The following is a 26,744-nucleotide window of genomic DNA, read 5'->3' as shown; positions in this document are numbered from 1 at the left end:
TAAAACCAGTTTTTGAACAAGTACTGTAATTCGGATCCTTGTCTTTCATCGGCAATGCTCTTACCGACTAAATTGTCCGGACATAACTCACGAACCTACCGGTCGCGACGTCTTCCTTCCAGTAATGATAGTCCAGCACAGTACGCAGGAGCGCTTTTGTACAGTTCGTTAAGTAGAGGAGACGTAGTTGCAAAAGTGAAGCTATGAGGACATTACGTGGACCGTGCATGGACAACTTAGACGGTAAGAGCACTATCCGTGAAAGGCAAGGCTCAGGGCTCAGTTGCCTGGCCAGTATACTCTTATAATCACGCAGAAAGTTTCTAAGCAGAGCTTTGGTTGCGGAGTACTAGAGATGGTGTGTACGAAGCGCAGCTCGGCATGTATTCCTTTTACAGGTCTTCCCACGAGCAATTCTACATAGGTTTTTACTATAATTCTCCGTTTTTGCAGTATCTTATTCTGCTGTAATACAGTGTGTCGAAGTAAACATGTGGAACATTAACAATAGTTATATCTCTTTCTTCCACTTTTATGAAGCTTTCTATAGAAATATTAATGGAAGGACACCGTCATATTTAGGAAAATCAGTCCTAAAATTGGCAAATTGTAAAAGTTAAGACGATAAATTATAGGGAGCATACTCTCCTTTCATCTACTGAGAAACTTTTTACAGTATTTTCACATGACTATCACAGTACATTAACAGTCCCCCAGAGCTTCCACTTCAAGTACAATGTTCATTGTAGACTGAAGCCACAAATTGTGTTCTACAAACAGCCGTCGTCATGTGGGTTCAATTCACCAGAGTTAGGCATTTTAACTGCACCATCATAATACATATACTGACTAATGAAATTCTTCATAAATAATCCACCACAGTGATGTTCACATCCACAGCAACATAGGGAAAAATTATTTTCCTTGCCTTTCATTGAAGCTATCAGTGGCTCAGAAAGAACTTCAATATATAGTAAAAAATTTCGTTGATCATTTGCCGAAAAACATAAAATGCGAAACAGGAGCAAAGCCAGTTTTAAATACAACCTAAAATCATTTCTTCTGGGAAACTCCTTCTGTTTCACGCAGTAGTTTATATTCAAAAACTGGTAGCCTATAAAAAAGTAGTTTTTAACTACAGTTGCATGAACATGTTCATTAATCTTAACACTAACCATTTATATTTACCCATCAACCTGGCTCGTACGTCGTCATTTTGGTAAAAGAGTCGTTCAAATGAAATGTGGAAAATGTAACTGACTAATCCATCCATAGATATGTAAGTCAGCGCCCAGTTCCGTCAAAATCTGGCGTCTATTTAGCGATCGCTCATCCGCAATGCAAACAATATACAGCGCATCCCAGGAGGAACGGTCAGTATTCAACAATCTGACGGCAACGATCAACCGAAGCAGGAAAGTCTACTAAACACAGGTTCTAAAACGTATACCTTGAGAGATATGTGCACTTGTTCATCTTCGATAATGCGGAACACATCTCTTCTAGTGAAAAGGTGCTCATAGCTCTTAAGATATGTATTCTAGAGCCCATATGTTTTAGAATTTTGTTTCTGATTCACACCATCTATTCCCAAAGTATGGAAAAAGACTTTCAATACAAGAGATCTGTTTCATAATATCGAACGTGAAGAAGTGGTCATAGCTGTTAAGCTATGCATTTTAGACCCCATGTTTATCAGATATTTTTCTTTCACTGCTGCTTCATTCATATCATATACAAGAATACTGATCATTCCTCCTGGGACACACCGTATTTGGTCGCTAGAAAAGTCAACGCTGTCACGATGATTCTCTCCCTTTCCTGAGATGAAATCGTTCTACAACATGATTCCCCGTGCCAACGGCAACAATTTTCCATAAAACCGATACAAAGAATGACCAACATTTTAGAATACTGAGCCACAGATCTCTGATATCTGACCCAATTAAAAGCCCAATTCGCAAACTTGCTCTTCGTATTCGTTGTGTAAACTGTCTGGCAAGCATTCTCAAACAACTTTGGGAACTACGTGGGAGAATAAATCTCAGGACTCTATTCACTAATGCGCAAAGAAATTACAGACTTTGGCGGCGAGCGGGAATGATTGAAATCAACGGGGCCGAGATTCCAAGCCGTATTTTCTGCTTACTAAGGCAGATGCTATGACCACCGAGCCATCCGGACACTGTGGTTGATTGCAACTGCACGGACTACGGTAGAAAGCCTCTGTCAGACCCAAATATTCAGTCTATCCACACGCTACAAATGTAGTGCCGCTTGCCCAATATGCTCGATACTAGTGGTATTTTTGTCGATTCCCAAGAATCAGTGAGATGCCAAGAGTAATGAAGATAATGAGCAAGGGATTTGTGGTTTGTGGATAGGCTGAGAATGTGGGACTGACAGAAGGTGTGGCTGCCTGATCAAAAATTGTGTCTGTTCTTTCCGTCATATCTGAAAGAATAAACACCACACACACTCACACACATATATAGGATGATAATTATTGAGTTATATGAAAAAAAACGTAAATTAGTTACAAACAACGTCTTGCACATACTTTACTCAACACGTAAACGTCACTAAAGATATTCTGATTTAGGTTGTGACATGTACGATGTGCCTACCGTAACAGGCGATGATGTGGCGCAGACGAATAACGAAATTCTGTTAGACCCGTTGAAGTGTCGGAACATCGAAGCTGTCGATGACCTCCTGAATGGCTGTTTTCAGCTCAGCAATGGTTTTTGGGTTATTGGTGTACGTCTTTGTTTATTATCGCCCCAGAGAGGGGAGTCACATGTGTTCAGATCCGGAGAATATGTCGGCCAATCTAGGCCCATGCCAGTGGCCACTTCGTACCCCAGAACCAGAATGCTTTCCCTACAGTGCTCCTCCAGGACATTAAACACTCCCCTGCTTCGATGGGTTCGGGCTCCGTCTTGCGTGAAACACATCTTCTCGAAATCAGGGTCGCTTTAGATAAAGGGGATGAAATCAACATCAAAACCTTCACTTATCGTTAGGTAGTCACCGTGCTGTCAAGGAACACCGCACCGTCTGTTCTGTGGCGGGACACTGTACACCACACATTCACCCATTGAGGGTGAAGAGACTTCTCGTTCGCGAAATGCGGATTCTCAATCGCGCAAATGCGCCAATTTTGCTTATTGACGAACCCATCCAAATGAAAGTGGGCTTCGTTGCTAAACCAAACCGTATTCACGTCAAAGTTTTGTTCACTAATTCCGTTCCACGGCCCTGGGTCTTAATGGCTGATGGGTTTGAATTTTGCATGGGAAGAGATGCAGGTCTTCAACAACAATTTGTGGCAGTGTCTCCTAGTTGTCCCAGCATTAATTCGTAGCGTGGCGTAGCCAACCAATACGTTTGTAGCTGCGCAAAGGAATCAGTAGTCCTTCAGCTGCATAAGCGAGCGGCTACGTCCAGTCTTGTCTAGCAATGCTTCGAGTGCAGTAATGGAGCACACAGACAAAAATAGCCACGGAGTGGCAGCACCGCGTGGCGGACGGGTGAATTATCTAGCTAACTGCTTGAGCACTGCAAGGTGTCCGACAAGAGACACAGAGTCCCATTGACTGTTCAGTGTACATATCTGCGGCGTGCCTTACCCTGACGTGGTGCCACGCTGAGCAATGTTGCCCCTGACAGGGCGGCAGCCTTTCTGGGGCGGTCAGCGTGACGTGGGCCAGGCAGTAGCGGCCGCGGGCGGCGAGCACGCACTCGTCGAAGTCTCCCAGCTGCGTGGGGTTCGTCAGCACTCCAGAGCCCAACTTGGCACTCGCGTCGACCACTGCAACAATGATGTGCCGAGTGTGAGCTAGCACACCACAAACCTCTGCAGCTTTCCATCTTGCCTAAAAATGTAAATCTACATACACTGGCAGCCACTAAAATAAACTATGTGGTCAAAAGTATCCGTCAACCCCAAAAACATCCGTTTTTCATATTAGATGCATTGACCTGCCACCCACTGTCAGGTACTCCGTATCAGCGACCTCAGTAGTCATTAGACATCACGGACTTCGAACATGGTCAGGTGATTTGGTGTCACTTGCGTCATAAGTCTATACGCGAGATTTCGACACTCCTAAACATCCCTAGGCCCACTATTTCCGATGTGATAGTGAAGTAGAAACGTGAAGGGACACGTAAAGCACAACAGCGTACAGGCCGATCTCGTCTGTTGACTGACAGAGACAGCCGACAGTTGAAGAGTGTCGTAATGCGTAATAGGCAGATATCTATCCAGACCATCACAGAGAAACTGAAAACTGCATCAGGATTCACTGCAAGTTCTGTTACAGTTAGGCGAAAGGTGAGAAAACTGGATTTCATGGTCGAAGGGCTGTTCATAAGCCACGCAACTCGCCGGTAAATGCCAAACGACGCCTCGCTTGGTGTAAGGAGCGTAAACATTGGACGACTGAACAGGGGAAAAACGTTGTGTGGAGTGACGAATCACGGTATACAATGTGGCGATGCGATGGCTGTGTGTGGGTATGGCGAATTCCCGATGAGCATCATCTGCCAGCTTGTGTAGTGCCAACAGTAAAATTCGGAGGCGGTGGTGTTATGAAGTGATCGTGTTTTTCATGGAGGGGCTTTGCACCCCTTGTTGTTTTGCGTGGCACTATCACAGCACACGTCTACATTGATGTTTTAAACACCTTCTTGCTTCCCACTGCTGAAGAGCAATTCGGGGATGGCGATTGTATCTTTCAACACAATCGAGCACCTGTTCGTAATGCACCGCCTGTGGCGAAGTGGTTACACGAGAATAACATCCGTGTAATGGACTGGCCTGCACAGAGTCCTGCCCTGAATCCTACAGAAAACCTCTGGGTTGTTTTGGAACTCCGACTTCGTACCAGGCCTCACCGACCGGCATCGATACGTTTCCTCAGTGCAGCACTCTGTGAAGAATGGGCAGCCATTCCTCAACAAACCTTGCAACACCTGATGGAACGTATGCCTGCGAGACTGGAAACTGTCATCAAGGCTAAGGCTGGGCAAACATTGAATTCCAGTATTAGCGGTGGAAGGCGCCACGATCTTTTATGTCATATTCACCAAGTGTCCGGATACTTTTGATCACATAGTGTAGCAGCAGTAGGAAAGATAGCAAATGTTGAAATTCGCTCATTGTGCATACAGAGTATATTAGCAAGAGCACAGTATTAAATTTGAACTTGATTTGAGGCATACAGGGTATGAAATTTAGTAAGGATAGGTGCACCTCTGACGGAAGCAATGACTCTAACCCGGCTGGGCACCGAGTCCAACGGAGATCGTATGACAGATAAAAGTACGTCACACTATGCTGCATCAACCCTATTATCAGAGTTGAACTGGGTGCGAGAGGGGGGGGGGGATTACGATCACTGCGTCCTTGTTAATCTCGATAAGCGCACAGGATAGTTCCAACTGCTGAGCAGCCCTCACGGACTGGCTACGTGTTCCCTTAGCCGTGGACTGGTGAGCGGCGGTGCTCTGTAACTGTAAGTGGGGCTTGGTGGTGCAACTTAGTGTGTCACAGTGGAACGGGGATCTCAAGGTGTACTGCGCGCCGATGGCATGCACAGCTGTTGAGACATGCAAGTCGCTAACGGGAAAACCCTCAAAAAACTGCCATACCTAATGTGTATAGCGCTTTCTCTAGCAAGTGGATCTCAGTTTGGGCAAACTCTTGAGTCTATAGCTGCTAGTGTCACCTCCATGAAGCCAACATCCATTTCCAATACTCCCAGTGGTGCAGGTGGTCCATTTCGTACTATTAACACCCAGCTCGAGTGGATAGTCCACTGTAAACGTCAGCGAATATCGTAGAAAATATTACAGGTAACAGACCACATCCCTTAAAAGATAACATTTTTATTGTAATTAAATGTATGAATAGTTCATTTATAAACAGAAAAAATTATACATAAACAAATTTCTAGATGGACTTTCACGACACCTTAAATCTATCATGAAGTTTTGTAACTGTACGCTCCTGGTCAAGACGATGAAAGCTTGCCTGGTAAACAAACCATTTGTAGTGTTGGCAGAAGAGCCAACACCGTGTTGCTAGAGGAGGCCGAAATGCACGCGTTTAATTACACGCTGACTGGCGTGAGGTCTGGAACAGGACAATGTCTTGAGAATTGCAAATAAAGTACGTAGATGATGTAATACTTAACTTTAATCCATAATTGGTGTACATTGCTCTTGACGGTACTGGTTTTATAATAAGCTCAATATAACTGGTAATGGCGCCTTGCTAGGTCGTAGAAAATGACGTAGCTGAAGGCTATGCTAACTATCCTCTCGGCAAATGTGAGCGTAATTGTCAGTGAACCATTCCTATGAACGTCGGCTGTACAACTGGGGCGAGTGCTAGTAAGTCTCTCTCTAGACCTGCCGTGTGGCGGCGCTCGGTCTGCAATCACTGACAGTGGCGACACGCGGGTCCGACGTATACTAATGGACCGCGGCCGATTTAAAGGCTACCACCTAGCAAGTGTGGTGTCTGGCGGTGACACCACACCATTAAATGCCCAATCACTGACAGAGTACACAATGAACAGTGAGCTGTACACTCTGTTAAGCTGCTGTGACGGTATATCATGGATATCGTTTCCAGAGTGATGGGAAAGCGAAGATGTCCCTGAAATCACAAATTTTATGAAGAGAATAAACGGTGAATGGAGGACACAACATCTTTTATTCTGACTTTCCAGTTACCGAATCTGAGCGTGCACATTGCATTAGGATAGCAGGATTTATTCGCCTTAGATGCCATGCACTGCTTTAACCATAAATTTAACCATCAACGGTTTCTTCATATCGCCACATTATTCTAAGTTCAGGCTATGTGCGGAAAATGCAGTTCAGCTGAGTAAGAACAAGACAGTGCACTGCCAAAGCCATGTTTGTCATTTGCTTCCAAACACATCCAGTTGGTTTATAGAAGGTCTACTATTTCAGGAAGAGAAAAATATCGCGAAGGCAAAGGTTAAAAAATGCATCTGAGATGAACAAGGCACTTAAGGGCAGAAAGCCAGCTACGATCGTGAAGTCCTTCACCTCAACGTTCATCACAGATAAGTGTTAGCATCCAGACACCCCCAGCTGACCAGAGAACAACAACCAGCATCTGTAAATTTAGTTACAAACCTGAGCCCGTGGTAATACAAACAAGTTTGCCTAAACTCGAACAATCGTGGCAGCAGAACGGGAGTGGTGATACGCACAACAGATCTAAAAAGAGAAGCAGAAAAACCTTTCGAATTTTCCATCGAAGTTATGTTACAAACACTGTAGGTACAGGCAATGGTTCGAAAAAGAACGCGGACGTTCGAAACACACAAATTATGACAACTGTGACGAAAAATTGGATAAACAAGAAACAGGAAAATGTTGTTCAGGTAGCCATGTCATTGTCCCAAAACTCCAAGCTGGAGACGAAAAACAACAGGCCAAACACATCGTGTTCAAAACTGTCAAAACATGCAACCTTGGTTCTGTCTGGAGGATCAAACGATGGCCGTGGTATCGACAGTATGAACGTCAATGTTTGCTTCAGAGGACCAGCAAGTCCCCTACCTACTCCCCTCCCTACTATCCCATGTCAGTCATCCTTGGAAACGACTGGGGAAAAGGCAGAGATAAACCACACTGCTAAGATGGCTTCCATACTATTATGGAAATGAATGGGATCAGGTCATATGGGGAGGAACTGCGACTATTAGCTCAGGAGATACCAATGTGTATCTGTTTCTAGGACACATATTTTAAATTGTGAAAGAATAATGAAGATGACGTGCTCATGTTGGTAATTTAGAAGTTGTAAGGGCAAGAACAGCTACTTCTGAGATGGGCAGTGGTGTCTTCAACAGGAGAATTGAACTGGAATTGTTGGTGAGACGTAGGGGGTACAGAGACAGGCATATGGAATGGGGAGTGTGAAGGAAGGTTTTGTTTAAGGAAATGCATGGATTTCATTTTCTCTCGTTAAGCAGCTGCTTGTTCGAGGAGAGGAAGTGGGTTTTAGTGTAGACCATTGTACATGCGTTACGCCATTTTCATTCGGCGAGGAATATGTTTGGGAGTTAGGTTCAAACGAGTGTGGTCGAAATAGATATTGCCATGAATTTTCTGGGTACCAAAAGCTATTTGTTTTAGGATGTGGGATCTTTTAAATGGATGGATATTCTGGAAAACGAACCTTGCGAAACGGATAGCATCTTCAAAGGTGTGTAGAGGACAGGGGAAATTGTTAGAAGAAAGTGACTTATCCGCTGTACGTATGGGGATGGTGACTTGGCGATTTACGGGAAGGGGGTTTGTGTTTATATTTTTGGGAGTGGGTTCGATGTGCCAGGCCGCATGTACCGCAGGTGGGTCGGTATTTCAGGTTTGGTCATACTGGTGAAAATTATATTGATATCAAGGGGTGTGGTTGGTTTGAAGACATTTATTAACAGTACGATTTAGGACGGTGACTTCATAGTTTAAGAGAGGTGAGATTGTATTTGTATTTATCGGAACAGGTTGGATGAGCCTGGTGAGAATCGTTGCATGTAGATCGAGATGTTAGGTTTTTGCATTGCTTGTGAAGATGATGTTGCGTGCCGTGGCAAATGGTTACGAGTTATTCAGTTTACGGTCAGGTGATACACTGTCAAAAAAAACTTCCTCAAGGTCTGTGTTTTGTGGTACCAGAGTGTAATATGGGCATACTGAGAGGTAACAGTGTTACTGATGTGTTATTGACGTGTTATTGATTAATTTTTCACAGTCGTAGGTGGTCAGATGGTGCTCTGGACGCCTCTCCCTTGAGCCTCTGTTTTGACACTGCAGTTAGTAACTGTACTGAGTTTACAAAAGAACAATGTGGGCAGCAATCGTTCTAGGGTACAAGAATGACCCGCCGAGAAGTACGTACTCCTGTTGAGAAACTTCGGCTTTTTGGACCTTCAGGAAGCTGGATTGGACATATAAACAGATTGCTCAACATACTTGTCACAATACTTCAATGATGTCTTTGCTTATAACAGGGACCTGTTGAACATTCCCACACTCAATTGTCTCGCTGGGTAGCTGCGAGGTCTAGGGCACCTTGCCAGGGTCCGCGCGGCTCTCCCCGTTAGAGGTCCGAGTCCTCGCATGCATGTGTGTGTTGTCCTTAGCGTATGTTAGATTAAGTAGTGTGTAAGCCTAGGGACAAATGACCTCAGCAGTTACCACATTACCACACTCAAAGACCAGATTCTGGAAGCATAGTTAGTACAGATGCATATGAAGATCGACGTATTGTGACAACAGCAGTGGCCCACCGAACATCATCGAGGGAAAAATCTGGTCACATGTTGCATATGATATGCTATCAAGGACCTTTGAAAACCATCTACTTGCAGCAGGACTATGACTACTTGTGCCTCTGGACGGGCTACCACTGACACAATGACACCTCCAAGCAAGGCCACTTTGGTGTCGGGAAAGAGTCCAGTGGAGAGTGAAATGGCACTCGTCTTCAGGGTGTATGCGAGAGGTGGAGGGACACGTGTACGGCACACACCTGGTGAGCGGCCTATTGCAGAATGTATCCGCCCACACCATACCCTAGGGTTAATGGTGCGTGAGCTACAACTTGCTGTCAGGATTAAGTAACCTTCGCCTACTATATTGCACAGGTTTTATCCACGTGCTACTGCCATTTCTTCGACAGGAAGATGATACACTTTTTCAGAAGGACGACACAAGTCCACATACGTCTGCTGTCGCACAACGTGCCCTTTATTGAAAGTACAACGACTGTCCTATCCAGGTAGAACAGCAGGTGTATCGGCAATTGGAAACAAATGAGACATTGTTAAGCGAAAACTTACTCGTTTTCCAAAGCCTGCAAAGAACTATTGCCGAATTTCAACAAAAGGTAGAATGTGCTTGGGACAATATATCGTAGGACGCCACTCGGCACATTTACGACCGTTTGCGTGCGAACATACGCGCCTACGTTGCCACCATAGGGGGTACACTGTGTGTTGATGCTACTGTTTGAGCAGCCGCCAGTGCGACAATTGTCTCGTTTAGTCTGAATTTCTTAACACATTCTCTTGCAACGACGAACTACCTGTCACATCGCTTAACAATAAAATGGACTTGTGCTTGAGGGTGCTATTTTTTTACGACAGTGTACGTTGTAGACATCACTGATAGGTCTACGGCCAGGGGTGGTCGTCTTAGTAGGGCGCTGTTGTTAGTACGGTTGCACCACTTGACGCGAAGTGTCTTGTTCTGACACAGAACGTCGCCGCTGGAGCCCGCGACTTGTTAAGGTCGATGTCCACATCGATATCGACTTTATCGGTATGTAACGAAGGTTACAACAGTTACTCGCAGTCATTAGTAATTTTCCTTTTCTCATTTTCTTAGGGAACGAGATCCTTGAGAAACAATATTTATGGTTTAACCGAACATTAAAGCATTACATTCTTAGTGGAGTGGCCTAAAATGTTGCGTACTATTATATGAGATAGCCTAAAATATGCAGTAAACATTTATTTACTTACATTACTCACATTTTGATCACATTCGTAACATAATCATAAAGAATGAGAGATTTAAATCTTCAAACTCTCTGTTACGTATGATGAAGAACTATTTACAATGATGCTGAATGCTATGACATTTATTGTGACATATGTGCTTTCCATTCTTTGCAGCGGACGCCCATAGCGATAATTTACTTACACTATGTATACGATTAAATGTTTTCGTTGGACTCAGTTGCTGTGTCATTAAAATTTACTGCCCCTGCAACAAAATGACTGTCCCTACAACCACAGCCTTCCTTGAAGGCGGCTTCAAAATAGAGATCTTCATTACTATGTCTACCTTGATCTAGCTGCATTGTCAGTTTGCGTATTCCTCTCACCTATACCTGAAGTCAGATCTGTTTATCGGTCGGACTGATTGTTTCAACTTCAACATATGGCTTTTCTCTTTACTGTTCCCATATAACTCTCTGACAGTAAAAAATGGTCCAAATGTCTCTAAACACTATGGGACTTAACATCTGAAGTCATCAGTCCACTAGAGTTAGAACTACTTAAACCTAACTAACCTAAGGACATCACACAATCCGTGCCCGAGGCAGGATTAGAACCTGCGATCGGACCAGCAGCGCGGTTCCGGAATGAAGCGCCTAGAACTGCTCGGCCACAGCGGCCGGATCTGTGACAGTATTCGTCACATTCAGTCTCTCCCTCTTCCATTCAGAAGCCCCCAAAGGTTTCCCTCCTTAGAGAGAACGCAGACACGTGGATCACATGTCATCGCTTTGCTGAAGAAATCAGTACTCTATGGCAACGGTCTCCTGCCTCAGCTTTTGCGTTAGCACCGTGACACGCGTTGGTAACCTCCTCAGTCTTTATTTCTAAGTCAGAGGGAGAAATGAGTGACGGATGATACACCTAATCCTCATTTAGATTTGATTTCAAAATTCCTTAATGGCTACGAGATGTGAAAAATATCTCGGTTCTGTTCCATCAGCGATGAAGTTTTAAAGTACACATTCCGATAAAAAATGTCCAGATAGACCCTTGTAATGAGGAATCCACCACTAGATGTCACGAGACGTGAGCCCATCACTATAAATGGAGACAGGCAGTATTGTGTTGCCAGCATGAAAGCAGCAACAGCAGTATGGGTCGGTAAGCAGAGTACGTTGATTTCGAACGTGGAGTAATCATGGGATGTTGCCCAAGTAACAGATCCATCACGGATGTTTCAACACTTCTATAGCTGCCCACGTGGACTGTTGATGTCGTGAAACCAAGACCTGGCTCACTTCATGTACTGACGGATGGGGACCGTAGAGCTTGCGGAGGGTGCTTGTAAAATATCGCAGGAAATCAGTGGAAGTCACTCGTGAGTTCCAAAGTGATGGCAGCAGTCCAGTTACTCACAGAACAATAACTGTGTACAACGAATTAAAAAGAGTGAGCTACAATGATCGAACAGGTATCCACAAGCCACACATTTCTGAAATCAGTGGTAAGCTACGCTTGAGGGGGCTTAAAGGGCGATACCGCTGGACGATGAATGACCGGAAACGAGTGTTTTGGAATGATGAATCACACTGTACCCTCTAGCAATCAGATGGGAAGATTTGGCTTGGAGAATGCCTGGAAAACGTTACTTGCCGTTATGTGTAGTGCCAGTAGTGCAGTAAGAAGGAGGTGGTGCTACGCTCTGGGAGTGTTTTCCTTGCCTAAATTATGTTTCCCTTATTTTGCACGAGAAGACGTTACCTGCGGAAGGATAACAACACATCTCACAGCATTGTGTACTGCGTAAAGTAGAGGAACATTTGGCAGACGATGGAGGTTCGTGTGAGCATGACAACGCACCTTGTCATAAAGCAGCAATGTTTTGTGTACACTAACATTCCTGAAATGGACTGGCCTGCCCAGAGTGCCGGTCCAATAGATTACCCTTGCGGATGAGTCAGAACGTTGATTTCGTTCCAGACGCCAGCGTCCAACTTCGCTATCTTCTCTGCTTCCTGCTCTTGAGGAATAATGGGCTACCTTTCTTCCAAAGACATTCAGACAACTCACTGAAAGTGTCCCCAGCAGCGTTCAAGCCGTCGTAAAAGCGAAGCATGGACTCACCAGATGTTAATGTCCTTTAAGGGGCTCCGGAAAGGCTCAAAATCATGAAAAGTTCAATTTTTACTTTTTTGCGTTTTCTGAATCTGCAGACTATTACCTTTTAATAGATATATAATTTATTCAATTCCGAAGACTACAACTATTTTTAAATTTTTTTCGAAATGTGTTCTACATGGGCGTGCCCACTGTGGCGCTGTTAAACTGCTGTCAAATGGTGTTATTATTAACGTCCGTGTTCATCAGGTACATTTTAGTGATGTGAGATAAAGTATGTGTTGTGGCTAACCTATGATGGTTCAATATATATCGCTGGTGTGATTGTCGATTGTTTCATGTTTATTTACTCTGTCGTTATCTCGAAAATATTCGTAATTAATTCTGTTTCTTGAGTCTCTGTTTTGTTGAAGTATAATAATGAGTAAAAGTAAAGTTATTAGAAATCCTCTGAAGGCTTTTAAGAAAAGGAGAAATGTTGGAAAGCCAAAGGTAGGTGTTATTACTGTAAACAATAAAGACGATGAAAATCCCCAACATAGCTTGTGTCCCAAAGAAGAAGACAGTTGGTGTAAATATAACAAAGGATTGCTAACTGGTGAAGTGTACACTCATAAGCATAGTGTGCCTCATGCAATAATGGAGGTGATAAAACCTATTTTCAGAAACTTAGCAGCACCTGAACTGTTGAAAAAGTGTATTCACGGAAAAACTCAAAACCCCAATGAAAGTGTAAATAGTGTTATATGGTCGAGAATCCCCAAGACTGTATTTGTTGGAATAGAAACACTTCACTTTGGTGTGTATGATGCTGTTGCGAATTTCAATGATGGCAACATTGTAAGGTGCAAGGTATTTAGAAATATGGGAATGAAGATAGGTTCTAACATGGTACGAGCGATGCTTGCTTTAGACAAGGAACGCCTTCGGGCTGCAGACAGGGCTGTAAAGAGTCTAGAAATACAAGCAAGAGTAAACAGGAGGAGGAACAAGAGGAAGCTGGAGGAGGAGTTTGCAGAGGATGAAGATAATCCATCCTATGGACCTGGAATGCACTAAAAAGTTAATCCAATCTTTGTCGCTCGATTCCCAAAACTTTTATTTTCTCATACTAATTACATGTTTTCTAAGGATCTTCCAAACATATTTGTTTCAAACTTTCAGTAAATGTTACACAGTACCTTCTGCATAATTTAACACAGCCTTTTTCCAAAAAACTGTATATTTTTGAATATATAAATAAAAAATTGCAAAAAAATGTTGTGAATTTTCATTACAATTGAAAAAAAATCATCTTTAATAACTGAACTAAAATTTAGTAAAATCCCTGTGTTAAGTTGTAGCCCATATTTCAATAAATAATCTGAAAAAAGTTCAACTTCCTACCTCAAATACTTTGTGAGGAAAGATGTAATTTATTAGCGTTATTTTAACATTGGAAGTATAGGGCGTTCCGGAGCCCCTTAATATGTGTTCGGATACTTTTGATCGGTTATTATGATTTTCGACAATTATTCAATAACTAAAACGTGGAAGGTTATTTAACTTTTTTCTTGGAAATATACCGAAACATAGTACAGTGCTTATACACTGAAGAGTCAAAGAAACTGGTACACCTGCCTAATATCGTGTAGGGCCCTCACGAACACGCAGGAGTTCCGCAACGTGACGTGGCGTGGACTCGATTAATGTCTGAAGTGTTGCTGGAGGCAGCTGACACCATGAGTCCTGCCGGGCTGCCCGTACGAGCAAGAGGGGTCGGAGATCTCTTCTGAACAGCATGTTACAAGGCATCTCAGATATGTTCAATAATGTTAATGTCTGCGGAGTTTGGTGAGAAAGAGGAAATGTTTAAACTCGGAAGAGTGTTCCTGGAGCCTCTCTGCAGCAATTCTAGACGTGTGGGGTGTCGCAGTGTCCTCCTGGAATTGCCCGAGTCCGTCGGAATGCACAATGGACATGAATGGATGCAGGTGACCTGACTGGTTGCTTACGTACGTGCCAGCAGTCAGAGTCATATCTGGATGTATCAAGGGTCCCATATCATTCCAATTGCACACGTCCCAAACCATTACAGAGCATCCATCAGATTGAACTGTCCTCTGCTGGTATACAGTGACCATGGATCCATGAGGTTGTCTCCATACCATTAAGTCCAATCGCTCGATACAATTTGAAACGTGACTCGTCCGACCAGGCAACACGTTCCTAGTCCTCAACAGTCCAATGTCGGCGATGACGGACCCAGGCAAGGCGTAAAGGTTTGTATCGTGCAGTTATCAAGCGTACACGAGTGCGACTTCGGCTCCGGAAGCCATTATCGTTGCACTTCTGTCGTCGTTGTTCCCGTTCCTGCAAGATCTTTTTCCGGCCGCAGCGATGTCGGAGATTAGATGTTTTACCGTATTCCTGATATTCACGCTACACTCGTGAAATGACCGTACGGGAAATCCCCACTTCATCGCTACCTCGGAGATGCATTTTCCCATCGCTCGTGCGCTGACTATAATAGCACGTGACAACTCAGTTAAATCTTAACAGCCTTCCATTGTGGCAGCAGTAAGCGATCTAACAACCAAGCCAGAGACTTAGTATTATATAAACGTTGCCGACCGCAGCGCCGTGTTCTGCCTGTTTAAATATCTCTGTATTTGAATAAGCAGACCTATACCAGTTTCGTTGGCGCTTTAGTGTACCTTTACGTGCAAAAGTAACTGTTTTACTAATTATAGTGCAATTTTAAGAATCATTGGAAATATATCAGTAATATGAATTTAATACTCACTTCACTCAAATACGTAAATATTGAAACATGTTTGTAACGGTTGGCCACAGTTAAGTAACATCATTATTGACTGAGTAATCTGGTTTGATTAGACAATGACAGTAGTATGAAAATCACAATTATCTATTTTCCATTATCTATAGCTTCTATTGCACACTTTTCAATAGTTCCACGTGTCGTTTAGAAATGAAGCTATAAACATTTCTGAAATTACAGTTAAATCAATACCATTGGCTGCTGACGGGCGTTGATATACATCAACTGGGACAGTTGAAAAAGTGTGCCCCGACCGGGACCCGAACTCGGAATCTCCTGCTTACTTGGCAGAAGCTCCATCCATTTTTTTTAAAAAAAATTCATTTTGTTCTATATTGCTCTTTAAATTTGTTTCGTGCGGACGTCCGATGACACCCGTTCAGGTTGTTCGTTGATCCGTTCACTCAGGTTTTTTTTGTTATTACAGAGGGTAGCTAACCCTCTGATCGAACACGCTGAGCTACCGTGCCGGCACCATCTGAGCCACCGGGGGCACAGAGGATAGTGCGACTGCAGGGACTTATCGACAGCACGCTCTCTGTGAGACCCACATTCTCAACTTATAGTCCACACACTACGTTCGTAGTGCCCTTGCCATTATACCCATTACTCATGGCAGACAATCCACCGAGTCTCGTAAGAGTTTAGGCAATTCGTGTGCATCCGCACCCAAGAAGGTCATCAGCCGGTTAGTCTTAACGATATGAAGATGGCATCGGTTCTTTCGGACATTTCCTGTTCTCAGTTACTTGTTGCTGATGAACTTACGGTCAAAATGAGAGACATTCAAAAACAATTCAGGATAAAAAGTAGCATTCTGAGAAATAGTTTATAGAACACCTACTCTGTTTCTCTTGACGAGCATCGTGGAGAAAAATCTGATAAATTGGCCTGAGATAAACACTTTTCTCTTTGACAGTTGCGCTTGTACAAAAATTCCAAATATTGTCGCAAATACTGAACTAGTCCTCACCCACCTCTGACCCTCACTCGGCCCCAGAAAATAATAACCGCTTTCATAGCACAGTATTTCTATCCAGCATTTGGTCTTGCTGTTCCAAAAGAGCACGGCGAAAATATTTCGTTTCCGCCGACATGAATGTGGATGGTATCACAAACAAGTTAGAATCTAGCGAATCTGGTATCCAGGAAGTCAATTGAAATCACTAACTCTGCACTTTAGCGCACTATCTCAATATTCTGTCAATGTGACGTGATTGATTTTCTACGGGTAGCCATAAAGTACCGATTGTGATTACATCCGCTGTGAAACAATCCAAGTGACTAACAATAATATTAATGTATTGTTCAGATTTCGCATTCCTGTTCCACTGTCTCCAAACTTCACGATGATGTACACATAAATATCTCTGGAGAAATAACAATGTATTCGTCGCAATTGACTTGAGGCAAGGAACTTTGCTTTCAGACACAAACATTTAAATCATGTTACAGAAACCGTAAGCCACGCTATTGTTTAATCATTATATTAATGTAGCATGATTTAGTCAAGACAAAGCAGTACACTGTGTAATATTGAGTGATGTTTCAGTTTCATGCCAACGCTCATACCATCATCTGAGGACGCCCATATCCAGAAACTGGAAGGTACTATACATTCTTAAATACCCAGCCTCTACCAGGAAATTGTTCTGCTTCCAACTGAATAATACATTTGCTCCCATTCCGATTTTCAGTGTTGTGCCACACAGTTGACGTCCACTTTCAAGGATGACGGAGCCTTAGCGTTATGTTACGCACCAGTAGTTACCGGATCGTTAGACAACACTAACGAGGGCAGCGTGTGTCATCCGAAGAGCGTCACGGGTTTCCGTGACACTCCCCCCGTCCCCCCGCCACCGCAGGCAACCACCATCTGTCCTTTACGAGCACTTGTTCCTCTTGTATATTGTGAAACATATCTCTTCTACTGAAAGCTCTTTGTGTTCCACATTTTGGGTAGAGGCAGGATCGACCAAAACAATAAAAACGTGTCCGGGAAACGCGCGCTCTAAATTGGATACTTTAAATTCTATGAGCAACTTTTCAGTAGAGACTTGTTTGACAATAGCGAAGATGAATGGGTGTTCATAGCTCTTAGGGTATGCATTTTAGAGTCCTTATTTACTTAATATTTCTTCTATTTTTCGTCCATACCACCGCCTCCGAACTTCTACACTCATGCTCATAAATTAAGGTTAATGCTGACACGTGGTGAAACAACGCTCTGGTGGGCAGTTTGCGGGTTTAAAACGCCTCGGGGTATGACCATGCGGTGCATTTGACCTGCGGTCGTCGCACGGTGGCGCTGGCAGCAGTCCACATACGCACATACGCACATGTTGGTGCATGTCAGAATACGGCGCAGCGAGTAAGTGTGCAGACGTTTTCATACGTGTTATAGTGACTGTGTGTTGAAAATGGCTCCAAGAACACATATTGATGACGTTATGAGGGGTAGAATACTAGGTCGACTGGAGGCTGGTCACACACAGCAGGTCATAGCACGGGCCCTCCGTGTGCCACAAAGTGTGATCTCAAGATTATGACAACGTTTCCAGCAGACAGGAAAGGTGTCCAGGCGCTACAGTACGGGACGTCCACAGTGTACAACACCACAAGAAGACCGATGTCTCACCATCAGTACCCACAGACGGCCACGGAGTACTGCAGGTAACCTTGCTCGGGACCTTACCGCAGCCACTGGAACAGTTGTCTCGAGACACAGTCTACAGCCGACTGAACAGACATGGTTTATTCGCGCAGAGACCTGCAAGGTGCATTCCACTGACCCCGGGCCACAGGAGAGCTCTTAAAGTCTGGTGTCAAGAACGCAGCACATGGTCATTGGAACAGTGGCACCAGGTTATGTTCACGGACGAGTCCAGGTATAGTCTGAACAGTGATTCTCGCCGGACGTTCATTTGGACTCAACGAGGAACCAGATACCAACCCCTTAATGTCCTTGACCTGTATGGAGGTCGTGGTTTGATGGTGTGGGGTGGGATTATGATTGGTGCACGTACACACCTGCATGTCTTTGACAGGGGAACTTTAACAGGTCAGGTGTATCGGGACGTCATTTTGCACCAGTATGTCAGCCTTTTGAGGGGTGTAGTGGGTCCCACCTTCCTCCTGATGGATGGCTAAAATGGTTCAAATGGCTCTGAGCACTATGGGACTCAACATCTGTGGTCATAAGTCCCCTAGAACTTAGAGCTACTTAAACCTAACTAACCTAAGGACATCACACACATCCATGCCCGAGGCATGATTCGAACCTGCGACCGTAGCAGTCGCGCGGTTCCTGACTGAGCGCCTAGAACCGCTAGACCACCGCGGCCGGCCTGATGGATGATAACGACGGCCCCACCGAGCTGCCATCGTGGAGGAGTGCCTTCAAACAGATCAATCGAATGGAGTGGTCTGCCTGTTCTCCAAACCTAAATCCCATCGAGCACGTCTGGGATTCTCTCCGTCGACGTATCGCTGCACCTCTTCAAACCCCTAGGACACCTCAGGAGCTCCGACAGGCACTGGTGTAAGAATGGGAGGCTATACCCCAGTAGCTGCTCGACCACTTGATCCAGAGTAAGCCAACCCGTTGAGCGGCCTGTGTCCGTGTGCATGGTGATCATATCCCATATTGATGTTGGGGTACATGCGCACGAAACAGTGGCGTTTTGTAACACATGTGTTTCGGGACGGTTTTCTCAACGTATCATTAATACCGTGGACTTACATATATATCTGTGTCGTGTGTGTTCCCTATGTACCTATGCTATTATCACCAGTTTTGCGTAGTGCCACGTTGTGTGGCACTACATTTTGCAGTTATTCTTAATTTATGAGCATGAGTGTAGTTCACCCTACATTTACTGACTAGTTAAGGATTGGGTTTCCTCTCCACAACATATTTCCTTGTTACTGTGGTGGCACAGCTAGTATTCTACTTACACTTTCAAATCCGCTAGGCAGCACGTTTACTACGTCTACACTTCTTCTTTGTGTTATTGTGGTTTCTAACTGTTGAATGAGTTTGTATGGTGTCTATATCAATGTCGTTCTCTCCGCATCAGATAAGAGGTGCGAAAGCACATAAAGAACATCAGGGAGAAAATTATGCATACACTCCAAGATTTCTTAAAATTTTGGTGTCGTCCATGAGTTGTAATTATCAAACTTAAAGCAGGAGACTAGAAAGAAATAACTATCGATCTATCGTTCTCCTATCCTTAACGTGCTAGTTGCTCCTTAGAAGTATCAACGGTCACATAAAAGACTATCGGTCTTTTATAAAGCACCGAAACAAGCTAGCGTTACACAGTCTGAATAAAAACGCCTTCAGTCACATGTTTTCCTGTTTCGTTAAATTACGCGGTGCATTTCAAACCTTGTGGTGTAAGTCGTCTAATACAAAATTTACATTTGCCCTTTACTGAGATGAAACGCATTTTCCTTTATGATAAAGACGTTAGGTTTCGTATTTCGTGAATTATGTGTAGAAATACGTGAGAAATAGTGGAAAACTTATCGAACAAACTAGGGAGAATATTTTAACCGTTTGAGGTCAGCATACTTTAGTTTATTCATACTACAGTCGTACATCACGTCGCTCAAGAAGCACATTGTTTACATCTGTTTAAAAATATTTCACAAATGTAGTTTAACCCGGTGTGATTAAAGATGGAGTTTATCACTTGACGTCAGAAACCAGATTTTTAAGAAGTTGATATATCTATGGAATAAATTTAAAGTATGTCTTTAATATTCCTAAAATAACTATGTCTATCGAAATCTGTTTGTTTATTTAACATAGAGTTCGACTTTTTGATTTTATGGTGGCATGTGAGTAATTCTTGTAGGTCTAACACATTTAGGATCTTGCCATTGGCTTCATTGTGTGGTACTACTGAACTGTTTTCCGTCTTGTTTATCACATACTTGGTTTCTAACACATGCAGTGCAATAAGTCTGATTGTAATTATGTGCTGTTGGAGACGAGTTTTAAAATTTCTGCCTGATTTTCCTACGTACTCGTAGTAGTCAGGACAATGGGGCATGAAACTTTAATCACTCCACTGCTGTTAAATTTTTAGTTATCTGTTTTTATATTGTGGACTGGTAACGTCCTACCTACTTTCAGACTCAACCACTCTGAAAAATCACTTATTGGCCAGCATACGCTAGAAACGAAACACTTGATTAACAAGATAGAAAATAAATTATAGTGCTACAGAGTGAAGCCAATGGTAAGACCGTAAATCTGTTAGAATAATTGGAAATAAACCTTCACAAAATCAGAAAGCCTGAATCTATGTTAAGTGAACAAATAAATTTCGATAGACAAAATTATTTTAGAAATTTTAAGGAGTTGTTTTAAATAGATTCCTTGGATATATCAACTTCTTATAACTCAGGTCTCTGACGCCATGTGACATTACATCTTTGATCACACCAGGTTGAACTACGTCTGTGAAGTATTTTTAAACAGGTGTAAACACATGTGCTCCTCGAGTGACGTGATTTGCGGCAATAGAATTAATAAACGAACGTATGCCAAATGCGAAACGTAACATCTTTCTCATTACAGGAAATTGTATTTCACTTCACTCAAAAACAAACGTAAATTATGTATCACACAATTTATGCATCGTGTAAGTTAATGAAATACGACAAAATTGTGACGAAAGCGTTTTTATTCAAACTACCTGTGTACTGAACACAGTCATGTTCACAGCCATAAAATACGGATAAAACTAAGCTAGTTTTAGGAAAGGATTCAGCATAACGTAAGACTTCCACGTCTTAAATGGAATCATATAACGCTGGATTGAGTATGAACTTCCGCTTTGTTCGTCATTCGGAAATACTGAGAAAGCTTTTAACACAAATTCAACTAAATATGTAGCAATAGCCAATTTTTTTTCTTTTTTTATATAAAGAAAAGAAAGCATGTCTCTATGTCTCTATGTTGGAGAAAAATATGTCATGGCTGTATCTCCAACAGACTTCATAGGTGGACAATTTAGAATACGGAGAGGAATCAGGGAAGGAGTTGGCACAGCACCAAATCTCTTCTCAGCAGTCGAAGAAGAAAATTTCAAATTCCTGAAGTTGCTGAAAGAGAGAAGAAGTGCATGTTACTGGAGCATATGTGGGCCGCGTTTTGCTCACGACATTCGGCTGTTTTCCTCCTTTGTAGATAAACCACCGCAAAGAATAAAACAGATTAACAGATAAATTTTGATACTAAGCTTGATAATAAATTATTATAACAAGGCATAAGCCATGTTCAATAGTACAAATTAATGAAGATGTCTTAGAATCAGTTGATGGAAATTTTATGTAAGGCGGTTGATGACATCGACAGAGCAGACAGAGAAATGAAAGAAATACTTAAGAGTAACGCAGTCTGGTGTCAGTTTTAGCAAACTAAATATAAGACAGCTACAAATGCAGTATCCTATTAACAGAATATTTATTTTATTTCGCGTTTTTTACTGAAGATCTCTTGTACTCATAACACAATATTCAACTTTTCCACTTCTTTCGGTGCGGACAAAGCTTAACTTTTCAGTGTTCCTGGTCACTGTGCAGATTCAGTAATGTCAAAACTTTATCTACACTGGAAGCATCAGAGTAAAACATAAATCTTTCTCAAAAGATTCAGACAATTTGTAGAAACCGTAGGCAGGTAACTGAATTTGGTGTTTCGTTAAGACGTATCTCCAGCAACTATACATTTCTTACGAGTGAGAAAGTACGCAATGGACAACGAACTGGAATCGCATTCGGGACGATGACAGTTCAAGTGCGCCTCCGGCCATCCACATTTACGATTTCCTTGATTTCTCCAAACCGCTCCAGGCAAATGCCGGGATGTATCCTCTGAAAAGGGCACAGCCGATTTTCTTCCATAACCTTTCGCAATCTGAGTTTGTGCTCCATCTCTAACGACGAAGCTCTCCACGGGACGATAAAGTTTATCCTTTCTTCTTTCTAAATTTCTTAGTTGCAGCGATTCCGCAGCCGAAACAAACTTTTTCAGTGACAATAATGTTTCGCACTGCCTGTCGTTTGCTTGATTAAGATATGCACTTATTTTGGTGCCTCTACCAGCGCACAGTTTCAAATGGTTCAAATGGCTCTGAGCACTATGGGACTTAACATCGGAGGTCATCAGTCCCCTAGAACTTAGAACTACTTAAACCTAACTAACCTAAGGACATCACACACATCCATGCCCGAGGCAGGATTCGAACCTGCGACCGTAGCGGTCGCGCGGTTTCAGACTGTAGCGCCTAGAACCGCTCGGCCACCGCGGCCGGCCGCACAGTTTCCGCGGTGGAGTTTTTTTTAAAGTGAGTATAGTACCATTCGCTAACGGGTTACAATGAGGGCGTTCGTATTATCCTACATTGTTAAAAACATTACGTTGCCTGTACTTTAGAACTTACAAAATGAAACTAAACCTTTCTTGAGTATCAGCGTTAACGTGCCCTTTACGTTTAAACTATTTGTACTGATTCTATGTTTTATTAAGATGGTATATGAAGCCCAGTATAACGTGACTACTTTATTATCGTGTTTATGAACTTTGAACTATTAGTTTTTCACCCTTTATTTGGGAAACAGACTTTTAAATCTCTTCTTATGATGTTGCCTGACTGGTATAAATATGTTATTGAAATAATCTGTTGCATGGTGACTTTTAATTCAGATCCCTGCAATTTCGATCCTATATCTTGGAACAAATTGTCCTGCAAGCATGCATGTAAATGGCCCCTTATTATATCGAAGATAATGATGAATTCGAGTGCGTCGATCTTTTCTTGTAGTTAGTTTGCATGTAAGTGGTTAAGAAAGAGATTTGCAATTCTTTCGTTTCAATCAGAATTTATTGATTTTTTTTTAATTTTTGGCTCTAATCGTTATCATACACTGTTATCATGCCCTTCACCACATTAGCTCACTCTGTTCATCACTTTGTAGAAACAGACTTGTTTCATTATTTAATCTACGCCCACATTGTTCTTTCTAAAACTGTTACGTCTGTCAACATTTCTACATTCCTCTAATGTCGTTCGCTGTCTGGAGTCTCGCATCCGCCCTTCGGCTCCTGCAGCTAGACCCCCTCGTCCGTCCCGTTGTGGTCTCGCTCTGTTCCGTGTCCTGCCGGGGTCTGCCGCTAACGACGTCGCCTGCGGCCTCTGGCATTTCCCACGTCTCGCATTATTAGCGCCTCTGCGTCGCACCTTACGCTTGCTGCCCATTACACCACAAGGAATGGTAAGCTGTCCCAAAGGCTACATTACTCTTTCAAGCCATTTCCTATCTTTCCAGATGCTTTTTTCTTAGCACGCTTTGACAGTGGCCTGTTCATATGCGCTTTCATATTTGCCCACAGTATTTTTCCTTTCTAAAATCGCGAATTTGTCTTTGGATTTTCTGCAAGATCGTCTTACGGTCAGATACTATTAGTCGAACCGAACTCATTAACTTATCTCTCTGTGGCACAACTGACCCATACTTCTACCTTTGGCGTGCCGTCCGGACCTTCAGCCAATGAGGAGCCTTCGCCGTTGTCGGGCCACGAGGCCGAATAGATTCAGTTCGACACTTGGCTTTCGGCATGTTGCATTCTGCTTTCTGCTTGAACGGCGTGACGTGGTTCCGAGTCCTAGAATATTGGAGATTGTATGTGAGACCTCTACAAATACTTGCTGTGGTCGGTTAGGAGGCGATGTGTAGCTCATTTCAGTCTCGATGCTGATCTGCAGAAAGGCACAACAAGGACTGTCGGAAAGTCGGGTTTCGGCCAACAAGGTCTCTGTTAAAAGTAGACACACACAGTCTCTGGCAGGAGGAACCACACGGCTCTGGCTCCAGCTGCTGGGGACTGTGGTCATGTTTGTGTGAGTTACGTTTACGTGAGTGTTTGTGTTTGTGTGTGTGTCAGTGTGTGTGAGTGTCTACATTTGACAAAGGCCTTGTTGGCGGAAAGCCTGCTTTCCGACAGTCTATTTGTTGTGCCTTTCCGCGACTCCGTGTCTCCGCTATATCGTGAGTAGCAACTATCCTTTTCATTATATTGTTACAGTCAATCCTGGACCTTCCATTGTATCATTTCAGTCGAGTCATCCAAATACTCGTGAGACCTGGTGGTCAAGGGAAGGCAGGATTTGGTTACGATAGTGGACGGGGCCGTAGTCAGTTGCTATTGGTTGCCTTTTACAGTTACACACAATTTATTTTAAACCAGTAATTCCAGACGCAACAATAAATAAAAATACCACATGTCATTAATGAAGGAATAAACAGCTGTGTAAATAATAGTGTTCTCAGTGAGTTACAATTTGGCAAATCACCATTAAATACAGATACAGCAGATAATGTTTTAAAAGCAAGTCACTGTGATCTGGGCAGAAGGCCTTACACGCCAGGAATGGCAATAAATTCAGAATTGTTTAAAACTGGCTGCAACTTACAAATTACAGGGATTGAAATATTAAAGGCTAATTGCCGCAAGCACAGCAGAAGGCATCAGACGCCAGGAATGTCAGTAAAAGCTATAAGGCTCACTGCTGAAATACAAATACCAAATTAGAATTTTAAGGCAAGTGACCACAATCATGGCTGAAGGCCTTACACGAGAGAAACGGCAATAATATAAAAAATTTAGAAACCTGCTGTGAAACAGCAAATACAAAAGCAAAGGTTAATTAAAAAACAAGCAACTGATCACCAAACGGGTGAAATAAGATAATGGTAAACTTTGTAACACAAACCTTAATAGCCGGCCGCGGTGGTCTCGCGGTTCTAGCGCGCAGTCAGGAACCGTGCGACTGCTACGGTCGCAGGTTCGAATCCTGCCTCGGGCATGTATGTGTGTGATGTCCTTAGGTTAGTTAGGTTTAAGTAGTTCTAAGTTCTAGGGGACTGATAACCACAGCAGTTGAGTCCCATAGTGCTCAGAGCCATTTTGAACAAACTTTAATATCCACTGAGCACTACACTGCTAGATCTATTCCACAAGACGACCAGAACTATTAACTAGACATATATAACCTATAATTACAAGGTATTGTACTAACACAAAAGTGAAACAGAAGGACCAGTACGTAAGTTCCTTAAAGCGTGCTGAGGCAGATTATACCAGCAGAAGGCGTGGGCTGAAGGAGCGTTACACTGAACTACTGGCCATCAGACCTCCTTTTAGGACACACATGTCTTACAAGAACCAAGTGGCCGCATACGGTGCCCCAGGAATCGACCTCTGAGAAAGTCCGGCAACAAAAACTTTCGCGAGCGATTAGATAGGCAGCCAAGAGTTGCATTCACTTCACAAGACGGTAACTCAGACTAGTGGCAGTGACTACTGATAATCTTGTTGACGCTACCTGACTTTCGATAAACCAAATGCAACGATGGAACAATACGCCAAATCCGGAACCGGCGGTCTGCACTACGTCCCATGAATACTGTGTTTAGAGCGCCCGGGACGAGAAAGGAGTAGAAGAATCACCACCCGGCCTACAATCAAGAAAGCTGTCAAAACTACACGCCTTACCGGACTGCAGAGGTTCAAATGGTTCAAATGGCTCTGAGCACTATGGGACTCAACTGCTGTGGTTATCAGTCCCCTAGAACTTAGAACTACTTAAACCTAACTAACCTAAGGACATCACACACATCCATGCCCGAGGCAGGATTCGAACCTGCGACCGTAGCAGTCGCACGGTTACGGACTGCGCGCCTAGAACCGCGAGACCACCGCGGACGGCGACAGCAGAGGCAAGGCGAGGAAACGTACACTGCCGTTACATATACTAATCCCCAGGACAGGTAACTGGGGCGTTAGCGGTCACCAGGCACGAAAAATTACCGCTGGTTGAACTTGACAAATTGTAACAAGTTGAACGCAGTAAATAGCAATAAGAAGTTGAGGAAAGCTAATCAGATCCGCCTTCCTCAAGCACTCCACTCGCTGCTCTTGGCCTCGGCGACACTACGAGCAGCAACACGAACCTGAATCACTGGAGAATCGCGAGATATCACAATGGTGGAGGTTTCTCTTCTTGTATTAAAATGCACTGTCTTAATGCTTGTTGTATCCGGTTTACGACGAGGTCGTGGACCCTCGTGACCACAGCCCTTCCATCCGGCAGTCCACGCGTGCCGCCAGCGGTCCGTCATGTTCTGGCACTGCGCGGAACTGGCTCCTCCTGTGTCTCCAACCCACT

At 43.4% G+C, this 26,744-nt stretch overlaps 1 protein-coding gene across 1 annotated transcript in view; it reads right to left on the bottom strand.

Annotated features, from left to right (window-relative positions):
• LOC126199485 (O-acyltransferase like protein-like) overlaps positions 1-26,744 on the bottom strand; it is a 357,891-nt gene that overhangs the window by 237,287 nt on the left and 93,860 nt on the right. The window contains exon 2 of the mRNA XM_049936407.1: positions 3,633-3,814. Within this exon, the coding sequence (XP_049792364.1) occupies positions 3,633-3,814 (182 nt within the window). The remainder of the gene's footprint in view (positions 1-3,632; positions 3,815-26,744) is intronic.

Source organism: Schistocerca nitens, chromosome 8 (genome assembly GCF_023898315.1).
Source record: "Schistocerca nitens isolate TAMUIC-IGC-003100 chromosome 8, iqSchNite1.1, whole genome shotgun sequence".
NCBI classification, from domain to species: domain Eukaryota; kingdom Metazoa; phylum Arthropoda; class Insecta; order Orthoptera; family Acrididae; genus Schistocerca; species Schistocerca nitens.
This window is presented reverse-complemented; position numbering and strand designations above follow the sequence as displayed.